Source organism: Mus musculus, chromosome 10 (assembly GCF_000001635.26).
Source record: "Mus musculus strain C57BL/6J chromosome 10, GRCm38.p6 C57BL/6J".
Lineage (NCBI taxonomy): Eukaryota > Metazoa > Chordata > Mammalia > Rodentia > Muridae > Mus > Mus musculus.
This window is the reverse complement of record NC_000076.6, coordinates 71,007,485-71,029,430: the sequence shown is the minus strand read 5'-3', so window position 1 is coordinate 71,029,430 and position 21,946 is coordinate 71,007,485. Positions and strand designations below refer to the sequence as shown.

At 43.7% G+C, this 21,946-nt stretch overlaps 1 protein-coding gene across 2 annotated transcripts in view; it reads left to right on the top strand.

The window, feature by feature from the left end:
* The window catches only part of Bicc1 (BicC family RNA binding protein 1), a 236,861-nt gene that overhangs the window by 130,260 nt on the left and 84,655 nt on the right, over positions 1–21,946 (top strand). For both annotated transcript variants that reach the window (NM_031397.3, NM_001347189.1), the window contains exon 3: positions 1,464–1,533. In NM_031397.3, coding sequence (NP_113574.1) covers positions 1,464–1,533 — 70 coding nt within the window. The remainder of the gene's footprint in view (positions 1–1,463; positions 1,534–21,946) is intronic.

Sequence of the window (21,946 nt, the reverse complement as noted above, 5' to 3'; positions counted from 1 at the left end):
TTCCAAGAAAAACAGCAGTGTGGACACTGGGCCAAGTGACCAGTAAGCACTACAAACAAGTCAGGGGCAGCATACAAGTGACGTTTGACCTCAGCATCAGGGACACAGTTGGGCTCAGGAGCATCTGAGGGCCCACTGGCCCAGTGCACAGCAGGCAACTGTTGCCTGTGCCAGCCAAATGCTGTCATGAATTCCTTGTGCCGAATCCACCAACTTTTCTGGAAAATCAGAGATCAGAATGGCTATGCCAGGTTCTTGGATCTTCAAATGTTGGCCCTACCCCTAACACTTTGGACAGCAGACAGAACCCATGGGTAGGCTGCCAGCTTGAGACATCTGCTGAGAGCTGTCGGGTGCTTGAGTGAAAGAGACCTGCGTCAACCATTTACTCTCATGTCTGGTACACAAGCTGGAGAAGGAAATTAGTGTTAGTTGTGTTCTTAGTGCGTTCAGTTGTCATCGCCATTGATTTGTTTAATTAACTCTAAATCCATATTAGTAAATACGTCTCATCTTGCTCTGCCTGGTCTTTCTGCTTTGGGTCTTGCTCTGAGTAATTCTTGACTGTCGGGTGCTGATAGACCTATAAGTGACTTGCTGTTAGTTTGTTGCATTTTCTGTTCCTGTTAGCCTGCGCAGAGTTAGTTTTCTATTCGTGTTCCCAAGTGAACAGCCCTGTGGAATTGGCAAGCTAGAAAGACTATTTTGTCTTGGGAGTCTCTGATTCCTTTCCGATTACTTGTTGGCTTCGCTCATGCTGTCGTCTGTGGCTTCTGCCTCGTCATTGCCACCTCCACTTTCGATGCCTGCTGCCTGTCCTTTCTCACGTTATGTGCTAGGCTCCCTTCTGCTGGTATTATCTGCATATATGAATGGGTGGAGCGATAGCATAAACACTATCTTGGCCCACAGGAAGGCTGACGGGAAATGGAGCAGTATGAAGGGATGCTGTGTTTAGAAGCATTTCAACAGTTTTAATGAAATACAAATGGAGAGAGAGTGGGAGGAGGAGATGTTTCATTTTGGGGGATGGGAGGAAATCTTCATTTAGTATGGCTTAACTCATCGTTTCTGTATTACAAGAGTCACATCTAGTATGTAGATGATGGTCTCGGGTGAATTTTATTCAGTGCAAGCATCTCTGATGGTCCTGGCAACAAGCTGGGTTAATTACTTGTCCATGTACTTTGAGGTCTTGTTTCTGTTAAGATTCTGGATTCACGGAGAGAACAACACAGACTTGGATGCTCTCAGTAGATTAAGGGCTTAGGAAAACACACCCCCTCTTCTCCCTCGAGCTTTCAAAAAGATGTTTGCATTGTTTTAAGCTGAGATCATCTTGTTGTATCAACACAAAGCCAGAAACATGAAAATAAGAATTTTTTTTTTGAACGTGTGAAAATCTTATCTGTAAATACAAGTTCTTAATTGAGTCAATATTTTTCTCTTGATCCCTGACTCAGATCATGGAGGAGACAAACACGCAGATTGCATGGCCGTCCAAACTGAAGATCGGGGCTAAATCCAAGAAAGGTAAATTTGGGACGGGGAGTAGGTATGTTTGAAAAACGAGCTTCCGGGGTTGCTGGAGCTCAGTTCTGTTCACGTTTGGCCTCAAGTGCTTGTCAAATAGCCGTATTTGGGGAGGATTTTCATGATTAAAATAAATAGGTGGCTTTGTGGCAGCAGAAAAAAAAATGCTTAAAAAAATAGTATTAAAATAGAAATGTTACCATAACGGGCTTCACAGTAACCTGTGATCTGAAGGGTATCTGTCAGATCAGCAGCCATGAAGAATGGCAGTTCTACATGGGGGTCGTAGCCTGTGTGTTTCCCTTGTGTAGACTTTAAGGTGGTTTTTTGTTTTGTTTTGTTTTTGGTTGTTGTTCTTTTTTTATTCTTTGTTTTGTTTTTTGTTTATTTTGGTTTTTTTTTGTTTTGTCATGGCCTATATTTATGAGCTGCTATATACTGTGCCCTTCTTCCACATGAATGAGCCGTAACTTCCTCCTTTCTCAAATGAATTTTTTTCCATCTACATGACAGTATTGCATGAACTGCATTTTAGATCAGACATTTCCCTGCCTTATGTATAGAGCTGCCTACCCGTAGATGGTCAGAGATGGGAGGGAACACTGTCTTATTTGTTTTTTCTAGGATTCTATGGTATTCTCTAATGTGACTTTCCAGTACGTGTTTTAAGAAATGTATTATATATACTTATATATTAATATTTATTATTATATTTATATAGATATAAATATAGGTATGTGAATATAATATATAGGAATATAATATATACTATATGTATACATAGTACATATGTAAATATATGTATTTTTTCAAATATACTATAGTTTCAGGAATCCTGCTTGTCTATATTTAACGAAGAATACAAATTTGTATAGCTATCAGGAGAATAATACGAATGCCACCAAACAGTTCTACATATAGCATTCATGCAAGCTGAGCTGTGTCCTGTGGTCTGCCCTTTGTCTTGTCATCTTGCTGCTGCTCAGTTTGTCGTCTTGTTCCACCTTCTGTGACTATATTGCCAAGTGGCATTTTAACACGGCATGGGGTCTCGGTTGCCTTTCGTGTTTTAGTCTAGATTTCCTTCAGTCTCACTTTGTGTTCCCATCTTGTAGAATAGAAATAATATTACAGAGCATTTGGGGTGTGTGTGTGTGTGTGTGTGTGTGTGTGTGTGTCTGTCTGTCTGTCTGAGTATAGACAAGGTATGCCTATAGAAACTTCAGTCTTATTACTTTTTATTTAGCTCATGGTGACAAGGAATTGGGACCACTAGTTTTTTTGGGGGGTTGTTTGTTTGTTTTTTAAGATTTATTTTATGTACATGAGGATACTGTCATTGTCCTCAGACACACCAGAAGAGGGCATCAGATCCCATTACAGATGGTTGTGAGCCACCACGTGGGTTACTGGGAATTGAACTCAGGATCTCTGGAAGAGAAACCAGTGTTCTTAACCACTGAGCCATCTCTCCAGCCTGGGACCGCTAGTTTTAACGTGTCAAAATCAGACAAGTTTCGGTTTTTGTGTGTGGTTCCAAGTCTTTGTGTAAGCTATGCATGAGCTCAATGCTAAAGAAAATGCTTCTATCCTGATTCATTGAGTCCTCTTGTCATGGGTCTGGCTGTCTAGTTCTGGATGTGCAATAGAAGAAACCAGTGCCTCACCTGTCTTCTGTTTATTTGACTGTTAAAAAAAAAATCCCTGGTTAACCAAGGGGGTGAATTGAAACTTAAGCATACCCTGGGGCCCCAGTCCCTGTTGTTGAGTGTTTTTATTTAAGAAATGTTGTTCCAGCTATAGAGTTGCAGATCCCTTTAGCTCCTTGGGTACTTTCTCTAGCTCCTCCATTGGGGGCCCTGTGATCCATCCACTAGCTGACTGTGAATTTGCTAAACACATGAAACTCAAGAAGAACGATGACCAAAGTGTGGACACTTTGCCCCTTCTTAGAATTGGGAACAAAACACCCATGGAAGGAGTTACAGAGACAAAGTTTGGAGCTGTGACGAAAGGATGGACCATCTAGAGACTGCCATATCCGGGGTTTCTGTTCTTTTAAGATGGTTTAATTTTTGAGATGAAGTTCCACTGTATTCTGTAGCCAGTAAAACTAAACAGCAGGGGGGGGTGTTGGGAAGGGAGTTGTTTGCTCATCTGGTGGGCTGTTGCCTTCTGGCCTTGTGTGTCGTAAGAGAGAGAGGGCTGTTCATTTTCAAGTCTTCCCTCATTCCCAGCCCTCATTATGAAAGAGATTAGAGTATGCATGTGTGTTCCTGGGCCCATGCCGTGTAGTAGATGATTTATTAAATCTAAGCCTCACGGTGGTGTGAAGGTCAGAGATGTGGAGATACCCCGGGCCCTGCTGAGGGATGACCCTACTATGGGTTTGTTTCATCTGCTTTTCCGGTGCTCTGCCTAAATATTTGCATCCACACAAACATTTTTTTTTATGGCCCCCTCTCTTCCTGTCTGCCGCCTCCTCCATCTTACCGGAGTCCAGTTTTGTGTTTTCCAAATTTAGCTCCCAGTAGCTCTCTTCGAACCTTATCTTTTAAGCCCTCGTGTTTGCTTTATCAGAAGGGCTGCCCGGATGCCTGTGCAGCCCGCCTTGGCAGAGGCGCTGGTGGTTACTGCCTGGCACACAGGCAGAAAGCCAGAGCCTGAGTTTACTTCAGCTAGAAAAATTTAGATTCTTCTCTAGAAAGTTCTCAATCGTTCCGAAGTGGTGGCCCGGGAAGAGGTGGGCTGGGGATTTGTATATTCGACAAGTTCCTATGGTGGTTATTAAAGGGTCGGAGAGTTCTCATTGGTAAGACAATGTGGAGTCAGGTACTGGGGCAGGGGCAGCCACAGCTGACAACAAGAGAAACCCACCCTCAAGCACCACAATGCTGTCTGTCCTGGCGTCCTAAGAGGCGCACTACTGCAGAAGATACTTCCGTCAATCTTCATGGTCAGGAGACATTTGCAGTGAAGATAACCCAGAGTTCTCTGCGTTTCGTGTGGCTCCGAGAAAAGGAACATCTGGTGTTTGTCTTCTCCTCCGCCCCCCTCACGTCTTCTCATTCTTCTTCCTTCTCCTTCTTCCTTTCCCCTCTGAGCAAATGCTTGGTAGGACAGAGTAGGAAGTATATCAGCCAAGTTGTTTTCTTGACAGTATTTTATAGGAGTGCACACAGACAGGCAGAACAGAAACACACTGTGCCCGTGTGTTTGTGTGTGTTTGCCTGCATGTACGTATGTGGGTACTCGTGTGCACTCACATGCATGCACGCGTGTAGACTGAGGAATAAAGAATTTTTATAGCTATTCCCCAGAGTGTTTGGGTTATTGGAAGGCAGAAGGTTCATTTAAGACAGAAGAACTTGAGAACTTAAGATTCCAGCAACAGGCATCTGCCTCTGTGACTCCAAGATTCTCTTCAGGGGAGTTACAACTAAGACAAATAAATACTTCATGTTTCTTCTCTCCTCTATGAATTTATTTTGTGTGGGAGCATTTAAAACTGGAGCTGTTGAAGCCAAAGAGTTTACATAGAAAAAGCTTGAGGTCTGTGCTAGCGAAACCAGTATTTAAGGATTAAAGTGTTTAAAACTATAAAGTTTTACTAACCTGGAATAACTTCAGGCAGTCTTTTCAGTCTCTGAGTGTGCTTTTCTGAGCTGTGGCCTATTTTAAGTTAAGGAAACTTCATTAAAATATGAATAGCATTTTGAACAAGTTTGCTTTTCCAAATGGAATTCTGGCTAGATCGGCCCTAACACAGAGATAAAAGCAGTTAGTAATGAGAACTTATCACACAGGGATGACTGTACTGCATACTCAAATTGGATGGCTCGGTCTCTTAAATTAGGTAAATATTTTTCTTACAGTCTTCTCTTTGCTTTTAATGGGTTCATCAATCTCTTTGTAGACTACTGAAGGTAAATGGGGGTTAATATTCAAGTTTTTACGTCCAATTCCAAGTAACTCTGGGGTCAGCATTGATGGAACTTCATTCCGGAGTTAGACAAAGTGACAGGCACTAGTCTCTCCAGGGGCTGCTTCAGTGACAGTTTACGATTGGATGCCCCCCAGGACCAGCAAGGACACCAGCATTCTCTGGATTGCTGGGTGCAGGTCCTGGCTTGGAAGTGGATAGACTCACATCTGGCTCTTCTCTTCCTCCCAAAAGAAACAAGAGCATCGCCAACATTTCCCTGAGTTTTATTATTTTTGGTTGCATCCTCTTAGAGCAAATGGGTATCTGATAGGTTGTCTTCCCATGAGGAAAAGCCACACACTCGTTACTGTTTCCTGGGGTGAGCATCTAAGGGGATGTACATGGCTGGCTAGCTAATGCTTCAGTGTTCAGAGGAAAGAGAAACATGGCCCCATAGGGGGGAACCATGGTGTTCCCATCAATGAGTTTGTAACTTGCTTGGGTGTCAAAAAGTTGTAACATTGCCAGGATGAAATGGAAAAGATTTCGAGGACACTGTTTTCACCCCATCTGTCACTGGGTGTATGCACATGTGTATTATTCGATTATAATGTTGTGTGTGCACATGTGTATTATTCGACTATAACATTGTGTGTGCACATGTGTATTATTAGATTATAATGTTGTGTGTGTACATGTGTATTATTAGGTTATAACATTGTGTATGCATGTGACAAGGGAAAGCTGTAGGCTTGGTTGGTAGTTCATTCTCTAGAGGTCAAGAACACGCAGGTTGAGTTCTAGGGGTGCATAGTCAGCCCTCATTGTTTTGCTTCTGGTGCATAGTGAGCCCTCAGCTCACAATTGACCATGCTGACACGGGAACCCCTGATGTACATGAGACTTGAAGCATGGTTTAGAATGATGCCTTTTCTGTTTGAGTGGCAGCCACTGTTCTCAGCAGCTTTGGTGAATAATCTCTCTTTCCCTCTCTCCCCTCTCTCTTTCTTTCTTTCCTGTATGAGTGGCAGCCACTGCTCTGAGCAGCATTGGTAATTTCTCTCTCTCTCTCTCTCTCTCTCTCTCTCTCTCTCCCTCCCTCTCAATCTCTCTCTCCTTCTCTCTCTCTCTTTCTTTCTTTCTTTCTTTCTTTCTTTCTTTCTTTCTTTCTTTCTTTCTTTCATGAGTGGCAGCCACTGCTCTGAGCAGCACTGATAATCAGTCTCTCTCTCTCTCTCTCTCTCTCTCTCTCTCTCTCTTTGGGACAGAGGTGAGGATTTTCCTAATCTTCTAGATTTCGGTTAAACATGATATTCTATATCCAGTAGTTTTGTTTTGAAAAGGCATTTTTCCATTAACTTAGGAAGCACATTAGTTGGCATTGGATAGAGATATTATAAAATAATAGAAATGGGAAAGCAGAGACAGGACAATCCAGAGGTGGGTGGGGGAGACATAGCTACAAAAGGCATAGCTGATAATACAGGATGAACTCTTAAACATCAACTGTAACCAGGCATACAGCTTAGACTGTACTCAAAAGATCCAAATAGATACTTTACCAAGGGAGACAAACAGATGGTAAGAGGCTGGCCATCTAGGTCTCTGGGGAATGGCATGTTAAATGAAATCCCACTTCAAGCCTGTTAGAATGGCTCTGCCCAAGGGCAAATGATGCTGATACAGTGTAGCAACTGGAACTCTGATGCATAGGTGGTGGGCTACAGGATGGTAAGGACACTTTGGAAGACAGTTTCATGCTAAACAGAGCCTTTCCAAAATGATTCAGAGATCACACTTTCTAGTGTGGCCAACTGAGTCAATCAATCAATAAATAAAACCTCATGTCCAGAGAAAACCCACACATACATATTTATGGGGACTTTGTTCATGGTTCTCAAAACTTAGCACCAAGATATCCTCCAAGAGGTGACTGGATGGATATAGCCATGCACCGTGGAGCTGGCAGCTAAAAAGACACGAGATCCTAAGCACCAAAGCAGCTGAGAAACTTCAAATGCACATGACTAAATGAGAGCCAGTCTTGAAAGACTTCCTTTTCTTGGTAATATACACTTATGTGCCCTCCGTGGGCTTTTGTGGCTTTTAAAGTACTGAGGCATATCCGCCACTCATCCACTGCATTTCATTTCACTGATTGTCCCCTACTTAGCAGGGTGCCTATAGGTGTTCCTCGGTGTCCTCTCGTGGATTGAGTACCCAATTTCTTGTTAGAACTGTGCAGTATTCCCTAAGAAGGATATTTTGGTTTCCTTAAAGAACCTGCATGACAGAATATTACTAGTGCCACTGTGTGTGTGTGTGTGTGAGTCTGTGTGTGCATGCATGTGTGTGTAAGTATGGTTGTATATGTGCATGTGTGCATGTGTGTGTGTATGTATGTATATGTGTGTTCATGTTGGTGTGTATATGCATATGTATGTGTATTTGAGTATATGTGTATGAATGTATATATACATATACATATATATATATATATATATATATATATATATGCATGTTGTGTATATATGTGTGTGTGCATGTCTGTGTATGTGCATGTTTGGGTGTGTATTCATGTGTGTATAGGTATGGTGCATGCATGTGTGTGTGTATGTATGTATATGTATGCATATGTGTGTGAGTGTATGTGTATGATTGTGTATCTGTGTATGTATGTGTAAGTTGTTGATATGCATGTGTGTATGTTTGTGTGTGTATACTAATAACTGATGTGAGAGAGGATGCAGCTTGCTCATGGTGAGAAGTTTCTGAAGTTCATATATTTTATATTGCACGAACAGTGTGTTTTAGAAGCCTCCTTGTGATTAAGTTTGAATTCCATGGGTAGCTGTGCAAAGGTGCCCACTTGTGTCCTCTCCGTGTGTTTCATACTTCATGCCTTTGGCTTCAGAGCTTTGGGACAGACTTTCTATCCTTTGGTTTTATGCCTGTTGTCTTCCATTCCCTACTGACACATGTCTCTCTGATAAGTGACAAGCCTGCAGGTTTCTGACCACCATTATTCAGTGTCACAGGGCTGCTGATGCTGGTTGTCATGGACTGGAAATGGGCACCCAGCTTCAATGGCTTCCCAAATCCTGTGTGGACCTTTCTCAGTTCTCCCTCGGCTCCGTCAGTCATGGTACTGTTGGGACAGATTCTAGTGACATCTATTAGGCCTGTCAGTAGCAATTAAATTATTTCCATGAAGGGCTTTTGCAGTTGCTGACAGTACTGAGCTGTTATGTGGCGCAGCTCATTAGCTGAAGATCATAAATCATGGTGGTGTCTACTTTCTACCCAGTGGCCCCTTTGGAGTCATTACAGAATGACGAGTGGCCCATTGCTGCAGTTCGATACAGTCCTGGATAGGGAGAGACATTCTTATGAAAAGATATTAAAGAGATTTCAGGAATGAGGAGGTATGTTCCCTTTCTATCCATGTTGCCAGAAATTACTCTCAAAGGAAAATAATTTCTGCCTGAAGTAAAAATGAATATCACAGCCCTGTATGTGTGGCTTTGATTGCTTGGTTTACACAGACATTACGTCTTTCTGTTGTTTGAAGATAGGTTCATTCTACGCATCATTTTGCAATCAGATTTTCTCAGAAGAATACTACATGGAGATCTTCCTGGTCAGGGATACAAATAACCTTTTATTTTTGTAACTGTGTGAAATGCCACTGTATGTGTGTAAGGGACAGCTAGGTAATAATGTAACTGGGCGAATCTGTCTCATGGCTAGCTGGCTGAGAGTTCTATTTCTTCTACAATCAGAGTGATCTGTCTGTGTCTGTGTTTTCAGGTTCCCTGAAGTGTCACTAGTAGAATTCCTAGGCCACAGGATGTGAGCAACTCCAATGTTTTCCAGATTTTTTTCATCCCGTCTTCCAAGTTGCTATTCCACCATGTGGAAATGAGTTCCGGACGGGAGAGACAGCTCCTCGGCTCTTGGCCAGCCTCTGATACCCATTGAAAAGCACTGTTATTGCTCTCTTTTCCTCCTTTGTCTTAGGGTTCTCTAGAGCCACAGAACTTGTGGAATGTCTCTCTGTGTATTAAGGAATTTATTGGAATGACTTACATACAATCTGTAGACCAACTAACCCAACGATGGGCAACTGCGAATGGGAAGTCCAAGAATCTAGTAGTTGCTCAGTCCCACAAGGCTAGTTGTTTCAGCTGGTCTTCTGAAGAAGTAGGTTCCAACATATGGGCTGGAAGGAAGTGCAAGCATGTGAAGAAGAGTGAGTCTTCCTTCTTCCGATGTCCTTATGTAGGTCTCCAGCAGAAGGTGTGGCCTAGGTTAAAGGTATGTACCACCACACCTGGATCTACAACTTGCTTTGTCCCAAGATAACCTTGAACTCAGAGATCTCCTTGCCTCTGTCTCCTGGAATTAAAGGCATGTACAACCTTGCCTGGGCCTAAGGTTTTCATGGCCACCATTCCTCAAGATCTACATGTCAAGATCTAGGTCAGAAACTCCTGTCTTCCAGCCTCAAGATCTGGATCACAGGTGTGCCCTCCATTTCTGGATTGTAGTTCATTCCAGATGTGGTCAAGATGACAACCAGGATTAGCCATGGCCCCCTTAATGAGTAGAGTGGCCAAGCACTGTCCATGTGTTCATGGAATGTTCATGGTCTGCTGAGAGCTGTCCATCCCTCCTCCTGGCCTGTTGCTCATACCTTTCCCCTATCATAGTGGTTTGTTCCTTTTGCCTCTCTCTAAATGGTTTTTCTACTCAGATGACGCTTCCTTAGCATCTCTGGCTCTTGTTTCTTTCTATTGGTAGTTGTAGTGGCTATTCCTGGTTGTCAACTTGACAATATTTGGAATGAACTACAATCCGGAATTGGAAGGCTCACCAGTGACCCTTATCTGGAGGCTTGGAGATCCTTATCTGGATCTTGGTTTGAAGATCTTGAGCCATATTGGCTATGGATTCCAGAAGATTGAATCTCCGAGTTTAAGGAACACACCTTTAATCTGGGCTACGCCTTTCATCTGGGATTAAAGGTGTGGTGGAACACACCTTTAATCTGGGCTACACCTTCTGCTGGAGACAATATAAGGACATTGGAAGAAGGGAGTCTAGCTCTTGCTCCTGCTCCTTCGCCTGCTTGCTGCGTGAGACTGAGTAACTGCTAGATCCTTGGACTTCCATTCACAGCTGTGACTGAACGATTGTTGGGAATTGAGCTGCCGACTGTAAGTCATCAATAAATTCCTTTATTATCTAGAGACTATCCATAAGTTCTGTGACTCTAGAGAACCCTGACTAATACAGAAGTTGGTACCAGGAGTGGTTCTAGAGTAACAGAAGTACAAGGATGAATCTTTTAAAATTCTGGAATTGGCTTGTTGATCCACCAGCACTTTCAACTATTGAAACCTCTACAGATTCTCTCCCTCCTGGGAGCTCAGAGAATTTTGAAGACCCATGGTTGAAACTATATTCCGAACTTAAAGAAGCTAATGCCCTTGATTTTCTTAATGAATTAGGTGATTCAGTGCACAAAGCTTTCTACAAGATGGGGAAAAAATCGAAAAATGATTTTACTGGCTGGCTGCTCTTAGTATCTGTGGAAAAAATGATGAATGAAAGGAAGGAGTTGTGTGATAAAATCGAAAGGCTCCAGACACAAGTAAACAATCTAAAAGTTGCTAAGTGTGTCCTTGAGGAGAATCTTCTCTCTTGTAGCAATAGAGCTCAAGTTGCAGAAAATCAAACGGAAACTCTCATTGTAAGATTGGCTGAACTACAGCGAAAATTCAAGTCTCAGCCTCAGAGTGTGTCGACAGTTAAAGTAAGGGCTCTAATTGGCAAAGAATGGGATCCTACAACATGGGATGGGGATGTGTGGGAAGACCATGTTGAAGCTGAGAATTTTGAATCCTCAGATTCTCAAGGGTTTGCCCCACCTGAGGAAGTAGTACCCTCAGCCCCACCTCTTGAAATAATGCCTTCCCCACATGAGGAAATTAATTTTGCAGAGTCTGCTCACGGCCCACCAATAGTTTCTTCTAGACCTGTAACCAGACTCAAAGCAAAACAGGCTCCTAGAGGGGAGGTAGAAAGTGTAGTCCATGAGGAAATTCGCTACACTACTAAGGAGCTTAATGAGTTTGCTAATTCATTCAAGCAGAAACCTGGTGAATATGTGTGGGAATGGATTTTAAGGGTGTGGGATAAGGGTGGAAGGAACATAAAACTAGAGCAGGCTGAGTTTATTGACATGGGTCCTCTGAGTAGAGATTCTAGGTTTAATACGGAAGCTCGCATAGTTAAAAAAGGTGTCAAAAGTTTGTTTGAATGGTTGGCTGAGGTGTTTATCAAAAGATGGCCTACTGGAAATGACTTGGAGATGCCTGATATTCCATGGCTTAGTGTTGATGAAGGGATTTTAAGACTTAGGGAAATTGCAATGCTAGAGTGGATATATTGTGTAAAGCATAATTGTCCACAATGGGAAGGTCCAGAAGATATGCCTTTCACCAGCTCTATAAGACGCAAATTGGTGAGAGGGGCACCAGCACATTTGAAGGGTTTTGTTCTTTCCCTTTTCCTTGTGCCAGATCTTAGCATTGGAGATGCTTCTGCTCAATTAGATGAATTAAATTCACTGGGTTTAGTTGGATTCCGAGGTAACAAGGGCCAGGTGGCAGCATTGAATCGCCCGAGACAAGGTGATTCTAGTTATTATAATGGACAGCGTAGACAAAAGAATGTTTATAATAACATACCCAGTAATGGTCAGCACAGGAGAGGTGAAATTTATAATGGCATGACTCGGTTGGACCTTTGGTACTGGCTAACCAATCATGGTGTTTCCAGGAATGAAATACATAGGAAGCCTACTGCATATTTGTTTGATCTGTATAAGCAGAAAAATTCTCAAACAAATGAAAGAAAGGCTACATTAGATCGTGGTAAACAGCCAAATGAAAGAAAGGCTACATTAGATCGTGGTAAACAGCAATCTCGGCCAGTGAATCAATTTCCAGACTTGAGACAGTTTGCAGATCCAGAACCCCTTGAATGAAGGGGTGGCCAGGTTCCGCTGAGGAAGGATCTTGATAAGACACTCAAAGGTTTTGCTGTTACCCTTTCTCCAGTTCTTCCCCAGAGGGACCTACGGCCTTTTACAAGGGTAACTGTACACTGGGGAAAAGGAAATAATCAGACTTTTCGGGGTCTGCTGGATACTGGTTCTGAGTTGACACTGATCCCAGGGGATCCCAAGAAACATTGTGGCCCTCCAGTTAAAGTAGGGGCTTATGGAGGGCAGGTGATTAATGGAGTTTTGACTGATGTCCGACTCACAGTAGGTCCAGTAGGTCCCCGGACACATCCTGTGGTGATTTCCCCAGTTCCAGAATGTATAATTGGGATAGATATACTCAGAAATTGGCAGAATTCTCATATTGGTTCCCTGAACTGTAGAGTGAGGGCTATTATGGTTGGAAAGGCCAAATGGAAGCCTTTAGAGTTGCCTTTGCCAAAGAAAATAGTGAATCAAAAACAGTATCGTATTCCTGGAGGCATTGCAGAAATTACTGCCACTATCAAGGACTTGAAAGACGCAGGGGTGGTGGTTCCCACCACATCTCCGTTTAACTCTCCTATCTGGCCAGTGCAGAAAACAGATGGATCATGGAGAATGACAGTTGATTATCGAAAACTAAATCAGGTAGTAACTCCAATTGCAGCTGCTGTACCAGATGTAGTTTCGTTACTTGAGCAAATTAACACATCTCCTGGCACCTGGTATGCGGCTATTGATCTGGCAAATGCCTTCTTCTCAGTACCTGTCCATAAGGACCACCAGAAGCAATTTGCTTTCAGTTGGCAAGGCCAACAGTATACCTTCACAGTTTTGCCTCAAGGATATATTAACTCTCCTGCCCTGTGTCATAATTTAGTTAGAAGGGATCTTGATCGTTTGGATCTTCCACAAAATATCACATTGGTGCACTATATTGATGACATTATGCTGATTGGAACAAGTGAGCAGGAAGTAGCAACCACTTTGGACTCATTGGTAACACATATGCGTATCAGAGGATGGGAAATAAATCCAACCAAAATTCAAGGACCATCTACCTCAGTGAAATTCTTAGGAGTCCAGTGGTGTGGGGCATGCAGAGATATTCCTTCTAAGGTGAAAGATAAATTATTGCACCTGGCCCCTCCTACAACCAAGAAAGAAGCACAACGTTTAGTGGGTCTATTTGGATTCTGGAGACAACACATCCCTCACTTGGGTGTGTTACTTAGGCCTATTTACCAAGTGACTCGGAAAGCTGCTAGCTTTGTGTGGGGCCTGGAACAGGAGAAGGCCCTTCAACAGGTCCAGGCTGCTGTGCAGGCTGCTCTACCACTTGGACCATATGACCCAGCAGACCCGATGGTACTTGAGGTGTCTGTGGCTGATAGAGATGCTGTTTGGAGCCTCTGGCAGGCCCCTGTAGGTGAATCACAGAAAAGACCTTTGGGATTTTGGAGCAAAGCTCTGCCATCATCTGCAGACAACTATTCTCCCTTTGAAAAACAGCTCTTGGCCTGCTATTGGGCCTTAGTGGAAACTGAACGTTTGACAATAGGACACCAAGTTACTATGCGACCTGAACTACCCATCATGAGCTGGGTACTATCAGACCCTGCAAGTCATAAAGTGGGACGTGCACAGCAGCAGTCTATTATCAAATGGAAGTGGTATATACGTGATCGGGCCAGAGCAGGTCCTGAAGGCACAAGCAAGTTACATGAAGAAGTTGCTCAAATGCCTATGGTTTCTATTCCTGTTACAATGCCATCTGCTGCCAAGCATGCACCTATAGCCTCATGGGGTGTTCCCTATGATCAACTGACCGAAGAGGAGAAGACTAGAGCCTGGTTTACTGATGGCTCTGCACGTTATGCAGGCACCACCCAGAAGTGGACAGCTGCAGCATTACAACCCCTTTCTGGGACAACCTTGAAAGACACAGGTGAAGGGAAATCTTCACAGTGGGCAGAACTTCGGGCAGTACACATGGTATTACAGTTTGTTTGCAAGAAGAAATGGCCAGATGTACGATTATACACTGACTCATGGGCTGTAGCCAATGGATTGGCTGGATGGTCAGGGACTTGGAAAGATCACAATTGGAAAATTGGTGAGAAAGACATCTGGGGAAGAAGTATGTGGATAGATCTCTCCAAATGGGCAAAGGATGTGAAGATATTTGTGTCCCATGTAAATGCTCACCAAAAGGTGACTTCAGCTGAGGAGGAGTTCAATAATCAAGTGGATAAGATGACCCGTTCTGTGGACAATCAGCCTCTCTCCCCAGCCATCCCTGTCATTGCTCAATGGGCACATGAACAAAGTGGCCATGGTGGTCGAGATGGAGGTTATGCTTGGGCTCAGCAACATGGGCTTCCACTCACCAAGGCTGACCTGGCTACAGCTGCTGCTGATTGCCAGATCTGCCAACAGCAGAAACCAACACTGAGCCCCAGATATGGCACCATTCCTCGAGGTGACCAGCCAGCAACCTGGTGGCAGGTTGACTACATTGGACCACTTCCTTCGTGGAAAGGACAGCGTTTTGTTCTTACTGGAGTAGATACTTATTCTGGTTATGGATTTGCCTTTCCTGCACGTAATGCCTCTGCTAAAACCACCATTCACGGACTGACAGAATGCCTTATCTATCGTCATGGTATTCCACACAGTATTGCTTCTGACCAAGGAACTCATTTCACAGCCAGAGAAGTACGACAGTGGGCCCATGATCATGGAATTCACTGGTCTTACCACATTCCCCACCATCCTGAAGCAGCTGGTCTGATAGAAAGATGGAATGGCCTTTTGAAGATGCAGTTACAGCGCCAATTAGGTGGTAACAGCTTGGAAGGCTGGGGTAGAGTTCTTCAGAAGGCAGTATATGCTTTGAATCAGCGCTCGATATATGGTACAGTTTCACCCATAGCCAGGATTCATGGGTCCAGGAATCAAGGGGTGGAAAAAGGAATAGTTCCACTTACTATCACTCCTAGTGACCCTCTAGGAAAATTTTTGCTTCCTGTCCCCATAACTCTAGGTTCTGCTGGCCTAGAAGTTTTGGCTCCAGAGAGGGGAGTCCTCCTACCAGGAGCTACAACAAACATTCCATTGAACTGGAAGCTCAGACTTCCCCCTGGTCATTTTGGGCTTCTAATGCCCTTAAACCAACAGGCTAAAAAAGGAATAACAGTGTTAGGAGGGGTGATAGATCCAGATTACCATGGAGAAATTGGATTACCTCTTCACAATGGTGGTAAGCAAGATTATGTCTGGAGTGTAGGAGATCCCTTAGGGCGCCTCTTAGTACTACCATGTCCTGTGATTAAAGTCAATGGGAAACTACAACAGCCTAATCCAAGCAGGATGACAAAGAACGCAGATCCATCAGGAATGAAGGTATGGGTCAATCCTCCAGGAAAAGAGCCAAGACCTGCTGAGGTGCTGGCTGAAGGAGAAGGAAATACAGAATGGGTAGTAGAGGAAGGTAGTTATAAATACCAATTAAGGCCACGTAACCAGTTGCAGAAACGAGGATTATAAAGTAATATGAATGCCCATTGTAAATTTACTAATGCGTTTGCGATTGTACGAGGGATAGTTATATCATGTTAGGCGTATTTACAACCTTGTTATTGTTTCATGTGAACATGAGATATTATTTGTGTCAAGTTGACAAGGGGTGGATTGTAGTGGCTATTCCTGGTTGTCAACTTGACAATATTTGGAATGAACTACAATCCGGAATTGGAAGGCTCACCAGTGACCCTTATCTGGAGGCTTGGAGATCCTTATCTGGATCTTGGTTTGAAGATCTTGAGCCATATTGGCTATGGATTCCAGAAGATTGAATCTCCGAGTTTAAGGAACACACCTTTAATCTGGGCTACGCCTTTCATCTGGGATTAAAGGTGTGGTGGAACACACCTTTAATCTGGGCTACACCTTCTGCTGGAGACAATATAAGGACATTGGAAGAAGGGAGTCTAGCTCTTGCTCCTGCTCCTTCGCCTGCTTGCTGCGTGAGACTGAGTAACTGCTAGATCCTTGGACTTCCATTCACAGCTGTGACTGAACGATTGTTGGGAATTGAGCTGCCGACTGTAAGTCATCAATAAATTCCTTTATTATCTAGAGACTATCCATAAGTTCTGTGACTCTAGAGAACCCTGACTAATACAGTAGTGTAAGCCATTCACGGAGTATTTCCATTCCAAACTGCAGAGAAGAGGGTTGACTTTAAATCGTAGTGTGTTGATTTTTTTTTTAAAGGCTTAAAAAAAAAGAGTGCGTGTTAACATGTAGAACTTTGGAATGCTAATGTAAATCACCCAAAGGTTTGACCTTAGATTTTTAATAGCATGAAAATGTGTGTCTGTGTTTATTTTGTCAGAACATGAGAAGTCGTTACAAATATTGTATAAGAGTCATCAAATTCCAGAGTTTTCTTGGCAGGGCAGAAAGGATACCCAGTAAATTGCTTGGCTTTATTTCTGAGTGTTGGGCTTTGATTCCCTATTCTAATGGCAAAAGTTTCCGAATTGTTTCCAATTTCTTATATTCCAGCGAAGAGCGAGTAACTTCAGTATGTGATTTGGGGTTGGCTCGCATTCCATTTCTGGCCCGTCTTTATTTCTAGAGAGATTCGTAACTAAGAGCATTCAGGTTCGGGAGTGATTTCTCCTTGTCTTGGCGTTCATCTTCTTACCAAGGATGGACACCGATTTCTGACCTTCAGCACTTCAGAGGTGCCACATGCCTTCTCTGTGTGGTCCCAACTGTTTCGCAGGTGTGACCCAGCACTGGGGAGCCCTAGTTTGTCCTGCTTAGTTGGGAATTGTGTAAACCAAGGAAGGAAGAAGAAATGAAAGGCACAGTTTTCATTCACCAAAGATGTTAATATTTGAGATGAAGCACCATGTCTTGATTTCCTTTGTTTTATAACCCAGTGAGTGTATTTCCATGCAACCTGCCCAAGCTTTCTCTTGGGTAAATATCTCATAAGATTTATATCCTCGGCAATTCACAGACATAAAAAAGTAAGATCACTTAAAAAATATTTATATTTAATGTTTTAAAGTGTGTGTGTCTGTGTGTGCACACACAGTATCCTTAGAGGTCAAAGCTCTCAAAGCTTCCAACCTTAACTTGTCCACTGCTCACCCCGTCAGAATCACCCACAGCGAACACAAGTGACCCCTGTCTGTTGGTGCAGAGACAGGAAGAACCTATGGCTCATTTTTCTCCAGTTGCTGTGGGTGAGCTGTGCTAAGTGGGTACTCTAGTGAGACTGAAGGAGCTTACAAAACATTCATCTTAGTGTCTGCCCTTGGGGCTGAGGATTCCTGCTCTTTTCAATAATAAAAAAAATGCTTTAAAATGTCCAAATTCACCATCACCACTAGAATACCTTTGAAGAGGAGCAAAGTAGAGGTCACAAGCCAAGGAGGGCGTTTTCAGGGATTTATCCTTCTTAGGATGGATCTGCAAAGGTGGGGTGAATTGGAATAATGGAAGCCATAGCAGAGGCTTAACCTTGGGGTGGGCGGGGGGCGGGGGGGGGAGTAGATGTTTCTTGAAGAGGGGAGGCTGGGAAAGAGAAGCCCTCGATTAAGCCATGCGGGGCAATGATCCCATGAGAGGCCCCCCTACTCTGTAGGCATTGGAAAGCCTTGGAACTTTCTAGAGTTAGCTGATCATGTCAGTTCGATTGAGCCAGGAACTGGCTGCTTGCCTGTGCTGGTGATGATGATGCTGGTGATGATGATGCTGGTGATGATGTTGTTGCTTTGCCCTGGGACCAGCTTCTGAGTGCCGTTAACTCCATGATAGCTATTTCCTATGCATATTGATACCTCCTATCTAGTGTTAGTCTCTGCGGATCTGCTGCACCTCTTCGGGGGCCCCATAGGAATGTTTTCTGACTCAACAACAGCCTGGAATGTGCAAGAAGATTCTGTATATTCAGTATCCAAGGGTAGCCTTCACAAGGAGCCCAAAAACAAATACCCCACCCACTCCCTCTGTAGGGCAATTGGAGATACACTGTTCACGTCTCAGCGTGCTCTGGGGGAATGGAATCCCAGCACTGACTGCTACATGCCCTGAATATCATTAGCATTTCATTGGCCTCAGAGACATCCCCAGTCTGACCTGTACTCCTATGGCTGCCTTCTGAATTAACTATCCTATATGACACAAGCCAACCAAGGCTCCTGTCTTAAGGCCTTCCGGAGAGAACCCAAACTAAATGTGGGCGTCCTGGATCCCTTCCTTGAGCTAATGAACTCAGACTCCTTGTCCAGGTTCACTGACAGCTCTGTTGTCTTGAGAAAAATGAGTGCAGTTACCTCCAGTGCATTTTCTATAGCAGTGCAGAAATATGGCAGGATGATTTAGAGTTCATGGCTTGTTTTAAAAAATGAAAGGCTCCAAGCCATCTGCAAAAGTATTAAGGTGTTCCCAAGTGGAACATAGGCTCGCGGAGTGGTTTCCAGGCACATTAGATTGTTGTCAACAAGAAGAAAAATATACACTATAGCGAGAATCAAGAGAGAAAGGGTCTAAAAGCCCTGACTTCAGCATTCCAAGAGAAACCTCATCAGTGTGTGAGCAGCCAGAGTTCCTGAGCCCTCGTCCCTGGGAGTCACCCAGGTGCCTCAGGGTTCCCAAGCCCTTGGCAATTTGGACATGGCTCCCGCCAGAATAGCAATCACTGATGATCAATCATGGAGGTCTAGGGGCGGGAGAGACCAGCCATCAGATCACGCCTGTCAACTCTCCTGAATGTCACGGGGAGCGATCTGAGCCAAGTTAGGGAAGTATTTCCGTTTCTAGCGATCTAGTTCTTAAGTGTGCTCCACGGGGAATCCGAAGAAGTTACTTGATGGTAATAAACATTTGATTCCTCTCAGTTTGCTGTTCTGGCCCGGTGGTGACATTAACATCCTGGTCTCTCGGAAACTCATTGTTGGATGTGAGACCTAGAGATAATGGCAAGAAGACTGCTTTTGACTGAAAGCTACAGTGAACTCATCCAGTTTCCGTGAGCAATCCTACCTCAGGCGCTCAGCCTTAAGAACTGACATCCGGTGGTCATGCGGGGGTGGTCCCATCTACCATGTCATCCTGAGGTGAAGCTGTTTGTCTGGCGTCCTATATTGAACCTCATTTTAGACAAGGAGAGCATCCCTATTCCCCCGACCTCTGGCTCCAAAGTCAGTCAGACTCTTCTTAATTCAACTGAAATGAGTTTACACTTAAATACATTTTAGTGGGGGCTGGTGAGATGGCTCAGTGGGTAAGAGCACCCGACTGCTCTTCCGAAGGTCCGGAGTTCAAATCCCAGTCAACCACATGGTGGCTCACAACCATCTGTAACGAGATCTGACTCCTTCTGGAGTGTCTGAAGACAGCTACAGTGTACTTACATATAGTAAATAAATAAATCTAAAAAAAATACATTTTAGTTAAAGAGTTCATATGCTGCCACCATCAATCGCATGAATTAAATGTTTAACTGTGTTTTTAGAAACTTTCGTTCTTTTTTTCTTTTTTGTCAGAAAGCATTCATCTCCATTGTCCATTAGGAACATTGTAGGGAAATAAAATCAAGTTCCATGAACCTCAGAGAAAAGCTTTCAAGAGAATAGGATCTCAAAGGGCCCTTGTGGTAAAGAAAATAGTTCAGTTCAGCTCGTGTTCAAAGGCTCCTGTGACAAACATGGTAGGTGAGACAGAGTCACCACAGGGTGTTGATGTGAGGTGGGTGTATTATCTTCGTCTGCTTTTCCGGAAGAAGCGAGAGTCATCTGAGTTTGCTTCTAGACTGAGAGCCTGCAGAGGAGAAGTGGACTTTGAAAGAATTCCAGGTGTAACTGGTATTGAGGTAGAGGCACCGGCATGTGCTGAGCCCTTCATCTGACATGTGGCCTCTGCTTGGGACATAGAGTAACTTCAGTAACCCCTCTGTTAGGTATGGTCACACATCTCGTGACTGAAGCCACCGATTCTGCCAGATGTGAGCCCGAATGAAATGTTTGGTCTGTATCAGGTCCTTGGCTGACGAAACGGGTGTGACGTATTCCCCTGAGTTAGGAAAGGAGGGGGAGGGTAGGAAAACCATTTTAGATTTGAGGTCGAGAAGAGAAACTTCAGTCTACGTAAGAAGTGACAGGCATCTAGTAGAGGATGTTTGGGGACTTGAGGGAACTGCAGATGGCTCTGAACCACTGTTTCCAGAAAGCACAGAGAGGACAAACCCCACCAAATGGAGTTGAGCCGACAGCTGAAGCCCCGTGAATTCATAGCTGCATTTCTGAGCATAACTGGGCTCTTTCTGACTTCCCTGATCACACATTAGTGAGCAAGGCAAACCCTTTGCCTCCTTGGCGTAGGGCATCCATGTCGCCATAGATTTGGAGGTGAGAGTGTGCTTGTGTAGAAGTCCAAGTGATGACTATGTCTGTAGGTCCCTGGTGCATACTTAGTCTACAACTGAGCAATGTTCAGCATCATCAGAAGAGCTTGACTAAGTCAAATCATTCTCCTTTGAACAGGTAAAGCAAAACTCACCGATGACTTAGAATCCAGTAAGCTGGAGACCGTATTGCCATGGCTATCGTTTAAGATGTTGTATGTGACTTTAAGACGGGAGCAGGCAAGCTCACGTTCCTGGATTAACAGTCCCATGAATGGAAGGACGTCTTATATAACTGCTTGCCAGCGCTCAGTAAGCCAGTTTCCAGATGTTCCAAGTGCAAACACCTCATAACTTATGCATGCTTCCCGGGGGGACTTAACATTATCAGCTGAAGACAATGAATGTGGCCATGGCTCTGAAGGATTGCATAATCTAGGGACTTCATAACTTACGACTTATGTAATATGTAGTCACACCATCTCAGGGTTCTTTACAAAGAGAAAAAACAAGATGTTTCCTTTTTTAATTTTAATTTTTTTTTATTTTTTATTTTCTAAAGATATTTCTTACAGTGAAAAAAAAAAAACCCAAAGATTGTGTGTGTGTGTGTGTGTGTGTGTGTGTAACTTGGGCACCGTTGTTGTTGTTGTTGTTGTCATTGTTGTTGTATTTGAAACACAAGATACTTAAGCAATTAGGTGTGATGTGACTTTTCTCTCTGGATCCTCCTGCCTGCCTGCAGCTGAGAGCATCTTGGTTACTGTTTTCAGCCCTAGGACATCAAAGGCTATGGGCTGGGCCATTGCAAAGACATGTACAAGATCACTTGGAGAGTCGCACTGAGTGTTCTGTATGCCCCGCCCTCCCCTGCCCGAGATGTCCCTCCATTCCAGGATGGTAGCTTAGCATGAGTAGTCATTTACGCTTAGCTATAAAGCTATAACATACCCCCCACATATAATGCTTTACATAACAGGGCTCCCTTCCCCCCATTTTTTATAAGATA